At 33.6% G+C, this 13,675-nt stretch overlaps 1 protein-coding gene across 4 annotated transcripts in view; it reads right to left on the minus strand.

Moving 5' to 3' along the window:
* Ago3 (argonaute RISC catalytic component 3) overlaps positions 1-13,675 on the minus strand; it is a 115,899-nt gene that overhangs the window by 46,732 nt on the left and 55,492 nt on the right. For all 4 annotated transcript variants that reach the window (XM_046468755.2, XM_046468756.2, XM_046468757.2 and 1 more), the window contains one exon: positions 1,551-1,685. In XM_046468755.2, coding sequence (XP_046324711.1) covers positions 1,551-1,685 — 135 coding nt within the window. The remainder of the gene's footprint in view (positions 1-1,550; positions 1,686-13,675) is intronic.

Genomic DNA, 13,675 nt, shown 5'->3' on the forward strand with positions numbered 1-13,675 from the left:
TTCACTATAACATCAACTTTATAATGCTTTCTAGTCATTTTTTCAGTCATTTCTTTGGGCCCCTGAGCAGTTGAAGTTAAGATCGAGTCCATGCTCTCCGGGCAGCAGTTGAATCCTTGTTCTGTACAGATCTTGTATTTTCTGTGATAGAGTGGTGATATGAGTTGATTGCATAGTTACCGCAAAATAATGTAAGTGACTTCATGATATCAGAGGTGGTAACTAAGCAGCAACTCCACTGGAAACCATGGCATTTAGATGATCACATATATAATGGCAGGTAATACACTAACCTCCTGACAAGGCTAACTGCAGTTAATACAGATTATGAAAGGACAATGGTATGGTTACAAAACAGTTATATTTAACAGTTTCTTATTTCAGCACTTAAATAATTTGAGAAAAATGGATGCTTATTTTCAAAGCAGGAAGAATTTTCCTTTTAATGTTTTATTGCAATGACTATCTTTTTCCTGGTTACTGAATGGCAAAGAATGAATGATTACTGGAGCAAGCAGGATGTATTCAGCTACTCTAATTGATTTGGGGAACTGAAAGACGTTCAGTGAATAAACTTGAATGCTTCATTCAAACCACAAGCTGAAAATTATCTGCAACAAATAGGTACAATCTTAAAAACAATATCATTATTTCTGGCTATTTAAGATGCACATTTAATATAAATAGAATTTATGCTACTCATTCTGATTATAAAATAATTTTTCTTCATGTCTAAATAATAAACTAAATACAGTGGAGTCATATCTTACATAAGGATTTGGTTCTAAAGTTATGAGCAAGGCAAGAATTGTACATAATCAAAATTATTCTTAAAAACCCCTTAAATTTCTGATAAAGTACAGCATATATGGGTTTGAACACAAAATGTATACACATATCTAAGCATATTTAGAACGGTACACATATGAAGAGCAAATATATAACTTTAATGATAATCTAAGATTTATATATAAATCTTAGATTATCATTAAAGTTATATATTTTTTTTCTTCTTGTGAGATCAAATAGAGTTAAATTTATGTAAGTTAAATGTATATACAATATAACGCCACTGTATAAATTTTAGCTACTCAGTAAAATAAGCAAGCAACAGTTAGCTCTGTAATGTACATTAAATAGCTAAGTTACAACTGTAGAACAACACATGAAATAGGCTAGCCCCTTATTCATAAATTTTCAAAGGAATGAAATTAAAATTATTAAAAAAATAAGGAAGTCAATATATTAGAATATGTTCAAATAATGATTTTAGCAATATTATGGAAGCACTTTCTCATGAGACAGTATTATCCCTTTCAGATAGTAAGGCTAAGTATTAACAAATTAGCTGGTATCTATACTAGTTGCATTACTTGGAATATTTTTCATTCAAACACTACCTAAGGTAAACTTAATTCAACATTGTATAATTTATGTATATTTTTACTGCTGTTATGTAAATAGATTTTAATTATAAAAAAACATTTCAATAAAGGCTGGCATAACCATACATTTTATAGTCAAGTTGTTCTAAATGCTAATGAATTCACCTTTTATCTCTTTGGTGAATTTTACCCGGTGAGAATCAGTCAGAGGTCTTGGTTGTTCATCAATATTGTGAATATCAAGAACTTCACACATGAACTGAATTACAGGTTGTGCTTTGTAGAAGGCAGTGGCAGAAACTAAGGGAAAAAAAAAAAAAACACAAATAGTACAAATTAATGTTTCCCTAAAAAATTCAGAAACTTTACCTTAGCTCTAGGCTAATTAACTATCTGCAGAGTTAAAAATGATCACTTTTGCACATATATTTGTGTGTATATGAATGTGTATATAAATATGTAGATATACAGTTATTACATGCTATAAAGGCACTAGAGATATGATGAAACATATGAGCTACATATTATCACATTATTTCCTATTCAAAAAACATGATGTTAGCTGGGCATAGTGGTTCACGTCTGTAATCCCACTGTCTCAGGAGGCTAAGGCAGGAGGAGGATCCATAGTGAGTTCAAAGCCAGTCTCAGCAAAAGTGAGGTGCTAAGCAACTCAGTGAGAACCTGTCTCTAAATAAAATACAAAACAGGGCTGTGGATGTGGCTCAGTGGCCAAGTGCCCCTGAGTTCAATACCTAGTACAAAACAAACAAACAAACATGCTGTTGGTTGAACTAAGTGTAAACTTTATATATACATACACATAATAGTTTATAACTGATCATTATTTTTACTGATGTTACATAGATTTTAATTATAAAAACATTTCAATAAAAGGTTGATATATCCATGTATTTTATAGTTAAGTTGTTCTAAATGCTAATAAATTCACCTTTTATCTCTTTGGTGAATTTTACCAGATATAAAGCTTCCTGGATCTGAACAAAGTCATTTATGTAAATTCAATTTCACTTAATAGGAAGTCCTGGCTAGCATAGTAAAGCAAGTTAATAGAAATAAAAGGTAAACTATTTTACATATAAAAATTTCTGCAAATAAGCAGCTTCAGTTTGACCTCTATGGCACGAGAACAAAAAGGCCATATACTATAGCTTTTATAAACTATTATTTCATCATAGATCACTGAATCATTCCATTCTTTAATTCATGTACAGAGAAGTGTGTAAGGCATGAGACAAAGTCTATATTGAGGCAAAATCTGTATTGAACAAAGGTCTTTATGTTCTTTGGCATAAACAAGGTAGTTTATTCTTTCTTTTTTTCTGGTAGTACTGAGTGAATCCAGGGGTGCTCTGCCACTGAGTTATTACCTTTAGTCCTTTTAATTTTGAAACAGACTCGCTAAGTTGCCCAGGCTGGTCTTAAATTTGTGATATTATTACTGCCTCAACCTCCTGAGTTATAATTGATTACAAGTGTGTGCTACCATACCATGCTTTCTTTCTTTCTTTTCTTTTTTATGTGGTGCTGAGAATCAAACCCAGTGCTTTGCATATGCTAGGCAAGCACTCTATCATTCAGTCACCACCTCAGCTCTATCATGGTATTTCTTAGACAAAAAATTTCTATGCCATCCTACACTGTTTATTCTAGTGAATTTCCCATTTTATAATGATTAAAGAAGACAGTGGCCTTAAATTCAAGCTATAGACACAAAGGAGTATCTGCCTGATATTATTACAACATTCAACCAACATGATTTCTTAACCTTGGGTTTTGAAACTAGAACAGCTTCACCAATGGTTAGACCACCATCACTCATTTCTTAAATACTGATGATTTTTATGATGCTATAAAGGCACTAGGAATACAATGAAAAGTAAAACTGAAAGAGACAATAAGCTACATGCTACCATGATACATATTACTCAAAAAACATGCTCATAGGGCTGGGGTTGTGGCTCAGCAGTAGAGTGCTTGCCTAGCACATGTGAGACAGTGGTCTGATTCTCAGCACCACATAAAAATAAATAAAGATATTATGTCCATCTACAACTAAAAAAACAGTTATTTATATAAATTATACTTAAAAGGATGGACTTAAAAGGATGGACTGAAATCAGTGAATACACTTTAAAATATATGTATGTATTTTTTAAAAATAAAGGTTTTATGTCCAACTATAACACACACACACACACGCACATTAAAAAAAACATGCCCATGCTGGGTGTGGCAGTGCATGTCTGTAATCCCAGCTATTCATGAGACCGAGGCAGGAGGATTGCAATTTTGAGGCCAGTTTTAGCACCTTAGTGGGATCCTGTCTCCAAAAACAAAAACAAAATAAAACAAAACAAATACAAACATGCTCAAAAGAGCTGGGGATGTAGCTCCATGGCAGAGCGCTTGCCTAGCATGCACAAGGCCCTGGATTCAATCCCCAGTACTGTAAAAAACAAACAAACAAACAAACAAATATGCCCAGGGCTGCAGTGTGGCCCAGTGGTATAGCGTTTACCTAGCATGTGTGAGGCATTGGGTTCAATCCACATAAAAATAAATAAAATAAAGGTATTGTATTCATCTGTAACCAAAAAATAAAAAATAAAATAACATCCCCATGGTTTGTTGAGATAAGTGAGTACTTTTTATGTAGTGCTCTTTTCTTCCTCTCCCTAGTTTAAGATTAAAATGTCCCTTACCCTTGGAAGCATATTTATAAAACAGTAATTTTCTCAGGCTATTTGTAGGTTGGTGAGGTTGTGGTTTTTTTTTAATTTTATCAAGAAATTTTTATCTTTAAATATTATTTTTTTATAGTATGCACATATTATTTTTCCTTTTCTTTTTCTTCTTTTTTTGGTACTGGGTATTGAACTCAGGAATACTTGACCACTGAGCCACATTTCTCAGTCCTATTTTGTACTCTATTTAGAGACAGGGTCACACTGAGTTGCTTAATAACTTGCTTTTGTTGAGGGTGGCTTTGAACTTGCAATCCTCCTGCCTCAGCCTCCAGAGCCACTGGGATTACAGGTGTGTGCCACCACACCTGGCTATTTTTCCTTTCTTTACCACAGAAATATATGGTTTCATCATAAAAACTTTAATCAATATAGAGATGTACATAGTTAAGACTCTCCCCAGACTGAACCTTCTTCCTGTAAGAATCTAATTTATTAGATATGTATACATTTTCTCCTTTTGATACACACTTATAAAGATAAAAATGTAAATACAATTTTTAGGTGATATCAGATGATAAATTCTCTAAGCTCATTATTTCATTAAAAAGTTAACAATAATATGTCTTAGAGACCTTTTTATGTCAGTATTTTGTTGTTGTTTTTTTGGTACTGAGGATTGAACTTAGGGACACTCTACCACCGAGCTACATCCTCAGCCTTTTTGGGTCTCATTAAGTTGCAGAAGCTGGCCTCAAACTTATGATCCTCCTGCCTCAGCCTGCAGAGTATCTGAGCCAGGCACGGTGGCTCACACCTGTAATCCCAGCAATTTGGGAGACAGAGGCAGGAGGATTATAAATTTCAGGTAAGACTCAGCAATTGCTCTTTATAAAAGGATGGACTGAAATTAGTGAATACACTTTTGAATTAGGAGTGAATTTCAATAAACAAAGGTCTGTTTCTGTTCTGCTTGGTTGAATTTTAACATTTAATAAAGCTACATATATATGCATTATATTCCTTCTTTTGCTTCCCCACATTAGTTAATTTTTACTGAAAATTAAAAATCTGTTTAGATTTTTAAAAATATATTCATTATACCATATTAACATATTAAAGAAAATGTTGATGATAATGTTCCTAAGAAAGCATTTGATAAAATCCAGCACTGGAGCAAATATTCTTACTATACTAAGACCAGAAGGGAACTTCCCTTAATCTGATCAAACTTATCTACCAAAACTTTATGGTAAACTCAACTTCATTTAATAGAAAATCTTGGATAGCACAGTAAAGCAAATTAAGAGAAATAAAAGGTACAAAGGTTTTGGAAAGGGAAAAACAAAACCATTATACTTCATAATATGACTGCCTATATAGAAAAACACAAGTCTACAGATAAATTACAGAATTACCGATAGTTCAGAAATGTTGCTCTATTTATGATTAACATACAAAGTTAAATTATATTTATATACCTTAGCAACTAATTTAACATGCAGTTTTAAAAAGATACTACTTATAATCACAACAAAAAATTTTAAAAGGTGTTTTTGGAATAAAGTCTAAAGCAAAAGATGTGTAAGACCTGTAGAAGGTATCTTATTTTTGGAAGATTTTATAGATGATCTAAATAAATAGAGTAATATAGCTTATTCATGTAAATTATCTCCAAATTGATGGGCAAATTCATAGGAATTTAATTCTAATAGGACTGAACATATGCAATAGGATGCAACCCCTTCTGCCCACCATTCATCAAGATTTGTTATAATTCTTCCAATCAAGAAATTGTGAGGATACACACAGAGACTAGCAGAAGAGACTTAAAAGCCTACCACATACTATATGCAAAACCAAACATACATTCAAAGAACTAAATATGAAGAGGAAAACAAATATTTGTTGAAAATGTAGCTTTATGATCTTGCCAGGTGCAGTGGCGCATGCCTATAATCCAGCTCGGGAAGCTGAGACAGGAGGATCAGGAGTTCGAAGCCAACCTCAGCAATGGAAAGGTGCTAAGCAACTCAGTGAGACCCTGTCTCTAAATAAAATACAAAATAGGGCTGGGGATGTGGCTCAGTGGTTAAGTGCCCCTGGGTTCAATCCCTGGTACAAAAAAAACAAAAACAACAACAACAAAAATAAACAAAACAAAACAAAAAAACCCAAAAAACAGCAACAAAAAAACTTTATGATCTTGGAAGTAAAGAATAATTTCTTAAACAAGATTAAGAAACAAGCTAGGCATGTTGACGTGTCTATTTAATCCCAGCAATTTAGAAGGCTGAAGCAGAAGGATTTTTAAGTTCAAGGCCCGTCTGGTCAATTTAGTGAGATACTGACCTAAAATAAATAAAAGGGCTGGGGATGTAGCTCAGTGGTATATAGGATCCCTTGGTTCATTCCCCAGTACCAAAACAATACAAGACAAACAAACAAATAAAACCCCAAAATGACAAACCATGTAAACTGTAAGAAAAAAGACACCAATAAACAAAACTTAGAAAAACAAAGAGATTAGTAGAGAATATGTATAACAAATTATTACAATCTAGACTACATAAAGAGTTCCTATAAATCAAAACACAAGAATAAAAATGGCAAAGGATATTACTAGACATTTCATAGAAGGGAAAAATCTAACTGGCAAAACCCATAAAGTATCACTAATTATCTGATTTGCAATTAAGGAAATGCAGATAAGAACAACAACAAGCTACCAACCAAGGTGAGTAAAAAGTGTCAAGCAAATTAGCAAGACTGATTTCATACCAATAAAGATTTATAAAAAATTTCAAGGCTGGTAATATAAGCTGAAAAGTCAATTGAAGAATGAAAACTCTTAGACTGTAGAATATAAACTGCTACAAACACTTAGGAGAGCTAATGATAATATATAAAAATTGGAAAATGTGAATAAATTTTCACTCTAGAAATTCCATTCTATTGGTATATATATACGCTCGAGAAATTTCAATCTACAAAAGAGGCATAAAGCTGGGCACAGTAGGGCATGCCTGTAGTCCAAGCAACTCAGGAAACTGAGGCAGGAAGATCAAAAGTTTGAGGCCAGACTCAGTAACATGGGGAGAACCTATTTCAAAATAAAACATAAAAAGGGCTGGGGTATAGTTCAGTGGTAAAGCATTTCTGGGTTCAATTCCCAGTGCCAAAAAAAAAAAAAAAGTTATTATATAGCATGGTGAGAGTAAAAAGAATAAATTCAAATATCCATCAACACCATAAATAAATTGTATTATAAATTTATATGTATGTAGTATAAGTTAGTGAGAAGGCATTAGATAAATAAAAGTTGAGAAAGTACAAATATTGAGAGGAGTTGGGGGAAAATGAGAAATTATTAGATTGCCAGTCTTGAGATAAATAAAATAAAAAACCTGGGAAAGAAAATTCACCAAAATAGACTAGATATCCAGAATGCTACTTTCATAGTTGTTTAATTCATGAATGTAGAGTTTCTCCAAATTTAAGGACATTTTCATTTTATTAAGGTTTTATAATCTAAAAGTCATGTGTCTTTTCTTGAATTTACTCATAAATAATCAAGAAAACTTTGTTCTGTTGGAAACCTATTTATTTTTCATTTATCAACTATTGCATGTTTGTTCTTTCTTTATATTTATTTATTCATTTTGGTGCTGGGGATTAAACCCAGGGCCTCATACATATTAAGCACATGCTCTACATCACTGAGGTATATCTCCAGCCTTTGTTTATTTTTTAACTAAGTTTCTATTTTGATGGGTATCAGTGTTAGAATAATGAAAAAGGATAGATTTGGAAATCAAAAAGACTTATCAATACTTATTAGACTTTATTCATCTGTTGTGGAGGGTACAAAAAGGAAAAAAAAACCCTATTTCTCAGAGCATTGGGATGAATCAATGCAAGGTACCTACTTGTGCCAGAAATGATAGCAAGTTTATAGAGCTGCTTTCTAAAAAAAAAAAAAAAAAAAAGTTTTCTCAGGGTGGCCTTGAACTTGTGATCCTCCTCCCTCAGCCTCCCAAATAGCTGGGATTATTAGTGTGCACTACTGTGCTGGCTCTTTTCTCATTTTTTTAAAATGTTTTTTTAGTTGTATATAAATATAATATTTTTATTTATTTATTTTTATATGGTGTTGAGGATCAAACCCAGTGTCTTACATGTGCTAGGTAAGTGCTCTTCCACTGAGCCACAACCCCAGCTCCTTTTCTCATTTTTGAAGAACTCTTTACTCATGTCATAGGTTCACCAGTCCACTGACATCTTAATTCCAGGCAGAACCATACTGGCAATATAAGCTAACTCTTTGAAGAGGCTGTATAAAAAAATGTTCCATCAAAATGAGATTAGGATTACTTTCACAATGTCAAAACTAAAATTTTCTCTCTTAAGATACAACAGGAGATAACATGTGAAAAAAGAAATAATAAATATTTGCCACGTTTAAAATGAATAGTAGTAGGGGGCTAGGGTTGTGGCTCAGAAGTAGAGTGCTTGCCTAGTATGTGTGAGGCACTGGGTTCAATTCTCAGCAGCGCATATGTTAAACATCTCTATATTTCCTATATCATCTAGCAAAATATATGGATGCTCAGGAATATTTATTCATTGATAGGTTAAAGATTGCTTTATCTATCTATCTATCTATCTATCTACCTACCTATCTATCTATTTTGGTACTAGGGATTGAACCCACGCCTTGTGCATGCTAGGCAAGTACTCTACCAACTAAGCTTTATTCCCAGCCCTGCTCTATTTTTTTTAATGTAAAATACCACCTATTTACCTAAGGGCCTAAAACATAAATGTGTCTCTTAGCAAATTTTATAAAGTAAATATCCATGTAACCACCATTTAGATTAAGAACTATTACCAGTATCCCAGAAATCTCTTCTCTAATCCCTTCCCTAACCTTTCTCTCCGCTAAAGGTAATCGAAATTCTGTCTTCTACAGTAGTGATTTCCAATCTTTATGGATTTATAAAACACATATCCCTAAATACTATTTTAGTTTTCCTTGTTTTTGAATTTTATGGAAACATAATGCATGTGACCTTTTTGAGACTTTCACTTAAGATTGTTTCTAAGTTTGCCATATTAATTCAATGTAATTAGTTTCTTCATTTTCACTGGTGCATAACTCTATTGAAGAAATATACAATTTATCCACTCTGCTGGTAGACATTTGTGTTGGTAACTTTCTTTGGCTACTATGAACGATGATAGAACATCTTTGTATGTTATACACAAATTCCTCTACAATAGGCTATACCCAGGAGTAAACTGCTGGGGTAAGAGGGATGTGTGTCTAAATTTCTTAGACAATGACTAATTTTCACAGTGGTGTTAACAACTGACCCTGTCACAGTTTGTAATAGTCACTGCTGTGCCAAATTCTCTTCAACTGTTAGCACTGTCAGACTTGAATTTTAACTATTTTGATAGGTTAGTGATATCTCATTTTTGAAAAAAAAATTTTGAAATATACCTTATATACAATAAACTTATATACAATAAAGTGCAAACTTCAATGATCTCAATCAATATATACATCTATGCTGTTACCTCCTCTCCAATTAAGAAAGAACGTTTCCATCACCCCCAGAGAACACTCCCCTTTGTAAAAAGGTCTTTCCTATCTGTCTCATGCAACAACTCATCTGATTTCTTTCATAAACAATTGGTTCAGAATTCCATATAAATGGTGGCTGTGGTTGGAGCTCAGTGGTAGAATGCTGGTCGGGCATGTGTGAGGCACTGGGTTCAATTCTCAGCACCACATATAAATGAATAAATTAAAATAAAGAATTCCATATACTCTACAGGTTATTTTGCATTTGGCTTCTGTTGTACATCTTAATTGAGATTTATTCACATTGTTTTATGAATTAGATTTGCTTTAATCACTGGGTAGTACTTCATTAGAACAAATAGATCACAATTTCTTTCCTCCATTCACTACTTTTTTTTGGGGGGTGGGTACTGGAGATTGAACTCAGGGGCACTCAACCACTGAGCCACATCCACAGTCCTATTTTTTTGTATTTTATTTAGAGACAGGATCTCACTGAGTTGCTTAGTGCCTTGATTTTGCTGAGGCTGGCTTTGAACTGGTAATCCTCCTGTCTCAGCCTCCTGAGCTATTAGGATTACCAGTGTGCACCACATGCCCAGCTTCCATTTACTTCTCATTGGCCATTTGGGTTGTTTCCAGTTTCAAGTTATTATGAATGAACAAACATAGATGAACAAACTAACAAATCTTTGCACAGGCATATAATTTTGTTTTTCTTGGGCAAAGATATAGAAGCCATATGGCAAGAGAATGTTTACTTTTTTTTTTTTTTTTAAGATGCTGAGGACACAGCTTAGGACCTCAGGCATTTAACTTTATTTTGGTACTAGGGATGTAATCCAGTGGCACTGAACCTCATCCCCAGCCCTTTTTGTTTTGATACAGGGTCTTTCTAAGTTGCTTAGGGCCTCCCTAAATTGCTGAGGTTGACTTCAAACTTGAAACCCTCCTGTCTCAGCCTCCCAAGTCACTGGGTTTATAGGCACATGCCCAGCTTTAACTTTATTTTTTTAATTTTAATTTTTTTTTTGCAGTGCTGGGGATTGAAACCAGGAGTGTTCTACCACTGAGTTATATCCCTAACTCTTAGACCCCGAGACAGGGTCCAAGTTGCCCAGGCTGGCTTTGAATCTGAGATCCTCCTGCCTCAGCATCCTGATTTGCTGGGTTACAGGTATGCACCACTGCATCCATCCCGAGAACATTTAACTTTAAAAAACTGCCAAACTATTTTTTAAAGTAGTTGTACTATTTTATATCCCCATTAGTATATGTTCCACATCTGTGTTAAAACTTGGTATTGTCAGTCTTTTAAATTTAGCCAATTTACAGGTTATGAAGTATATTGTTGTGGTACTTATTTGTATATCCTGGATAACCAATGATGTTTAGAATCTTTTCAAGGATTTATTCACATCTTTTTAAAAAACCTTTTTTTGTAGTTGTAGATGAACAGCATACCTTTATTGTATTTGTTTATTTTTATGTAGTGCTAAGGATCAAAACCAGTGCCTCATTTGTGCTAGGCAAACGCTCTGCCACTGAGCTACAACCCCAGCCGTACATCTTTTGTGAAGTTGTTTTCTTTTCTTTTTGGTGCTGGTGATCAAACCCAGGCCTTGTGCATGCTATGCACACACTATAATACTGCCAGGTATAGTCCAGCCCCAAGTATATGCTTTTGACTACATTTTGATCTGTTGTCTTATGAGTTAAGCTTTTCATACATCTCAGACACAAGGCTTTTGCTCAGGTATGTTTTGCAAGTGTTCTTCCAGCTATAGCTTGCCTTTTCATTTTCTTAAGAGTGTTCTTAAAAGAGTTTAACTTAGATGGTTTCCCATTTATTAAGAAATCTTTGCTTATTCCATGGTTGTGAATATTTTCCTTTTTCTTTTTAAAAATATTTTTAGTTGTACATGGACACAATACTTTTGTTTAATTTTTTTATGTAGTGCTGGGGATCGAACTCAGGGCCTCGTGCATGCTAGGCAAGAGCTCTACCACTGAGCTCACAAACCCAGCCCCTGTTTTTTTCTTAAATATTTCCCAGTATTAGTTTTTTGTTTTGGCCTATAATAAATACACTTTGAATTAAATTTTTAGTTATAAAGTCAGTGTTAATTTTTTAAATATACAAATAATTCAGTTATTCCTATATTATTTATTGAAAAGACTACCCTTTTACCTGTTGAATTATATTGGCTGTTTGGCAAAAATCAATCAATCCTGAGTAGGTCCACTCCTGTACCTATTTTTATAATTTTTTTTTTCTGGTACCAGGAATTGAACTAAGGGGGCACTCAACCACTGAGTCACATCCACAGCTCTGTTTTGTATTTTATTTAGAGACAGGATCTTATTGAGTTGCTTTGCGCCTCATGGTTGCTGAAGCTGCTTTGAACTCACGATCCTACTGTATCAGCCTCCTGAGCCGCTGGGATTACAGGTGTGCGCCACCACACCAGGCCACTTTGTTAACTTTCTTAATAATCTGTTGCAGCTTTCGATTTATTCCAAAATATTGCATGTTCTTTTGATGTTACGTATGGTAAAATGTTTTCATTTTTCCAATTGTTGAATGCTGTTATATTGCTAGTATTCACTGTTGTTTTATAACTGCAACTAGTATCCTGTAATCTTGATAAATTCATCTATTAATTAGAGTAGGGATTTTTTTTGATAGATTACTTAAAATTTTTAGTGTAGACTATTGTTTCCTGAAACAGTTTTATTTCTTTTCTTCTTCTTCTTTTTTTTTTTTTTTGATTTACCATTGGTTGGGACCTAAGCATCCTTGCTTTGTTCTTGATCTTAGGGCAAAAGTGTTCGATCTTTTCATCATAAATGTATGATGATGCCTACATGTTTTTCTAAATGCTTTTATAAGTTTTCTTTTATTGTAGTTTGTTGTGTTGAGAGTATATGTTACCTTTGTCAGGTGTATTAGGTATAATAGCCTCAAAAATTGAGTTACAAAGCCTTTTTTCTTCTTCTGTTTTTCTGAAAGAATATATGAAAGACTAGAATTATTTTTTCCTTAATATTAGGTAAAATTCACCAGTGAAATTATTTAAGACTGGTGTTTTTCTTGTGAGAAGTGATTATAAATTCAACTTATTTGATACAGGGTTATTCCAATTTTGGTAAAGCTGTGTCTGTCAAGGAATTTGTTTTAACTAAGTTACCGAATTGGCATAAAGTTGTTCATGACATTCCCTTTTAACACAACATTAAATTCTAAAAGCTCTTTAGTAGTACTCCTTTTCATTTCTGATACTAGTAATATTTTTGCTATTTTTCTTGATTAGTCCTATGATTAGTTTATTAATTTTATCAAATTTTCCCCTTGGTACATGGGATCGAATCCTGGGTATTCTACCACTGAGTTACATCCCTAACACCTCCCATTCCCCTCTGCAGGCCTTATAAAATTTCGAGACAGGGTCTTTCTAAGTTGCCCAAGCTGGCCTGAAACTTGTCTGGGATCACAGGTGTATAGCACTGTGCCCCGCTAATTTTATTAAAATTTTTAAAGAACCAAAAGTTGGCTTCCTTAATTCTCTATTTAATTTTTTCAATTTTTTCTCTTATCTTTATTATATTTTACCTTCTACTTACTTTGGGTTTAATTTGCTCTTCTTTTTCTAGTTCATGTAAACTGTTATAGCCTGTGTGCGAGGTGAGTCCTGATTTATGGGATTCAAAGCTTTGTGTAATCTTTCCTACATTGAATATAAATGATCTGTGTAACCAATAGGATGTTATGGAAATGATAGAATGTAACTTTCCATGCTAGGTATTAATGTTTTAGAGCTTCTGTCTTGCTTTCTCATGGATTACTCACTCTAGAGTAAGCCAGTTATAGTGCTGTGAGGACACTTACCCAGACTTAAGGAGAGGTCCACATGGCAAGGAACTCATGAGGTCTTCAGAAATAAGTCATCATCAATTGAGTGAGTCATCTTGAACTGGATTCCCCAGTTCCA

The sequence above is a fragment of the Marmota monax genome, unplaced genomic scaffold, assembly GCF_021218885.2.
Source record: "Marmota monax isolate L192 unplaced genomic scaffold, Marmota_monax_Labrador192_F-V1.1 WCK01_AAM20220418_F8-fsc00008, whole genome shotgun sequence".
Lineage (NCBI taxonomy): Eukaryota > Metazoa > Chordata > Mammalia > Rodentia > Sciuridae > Marmota > Marmota monax.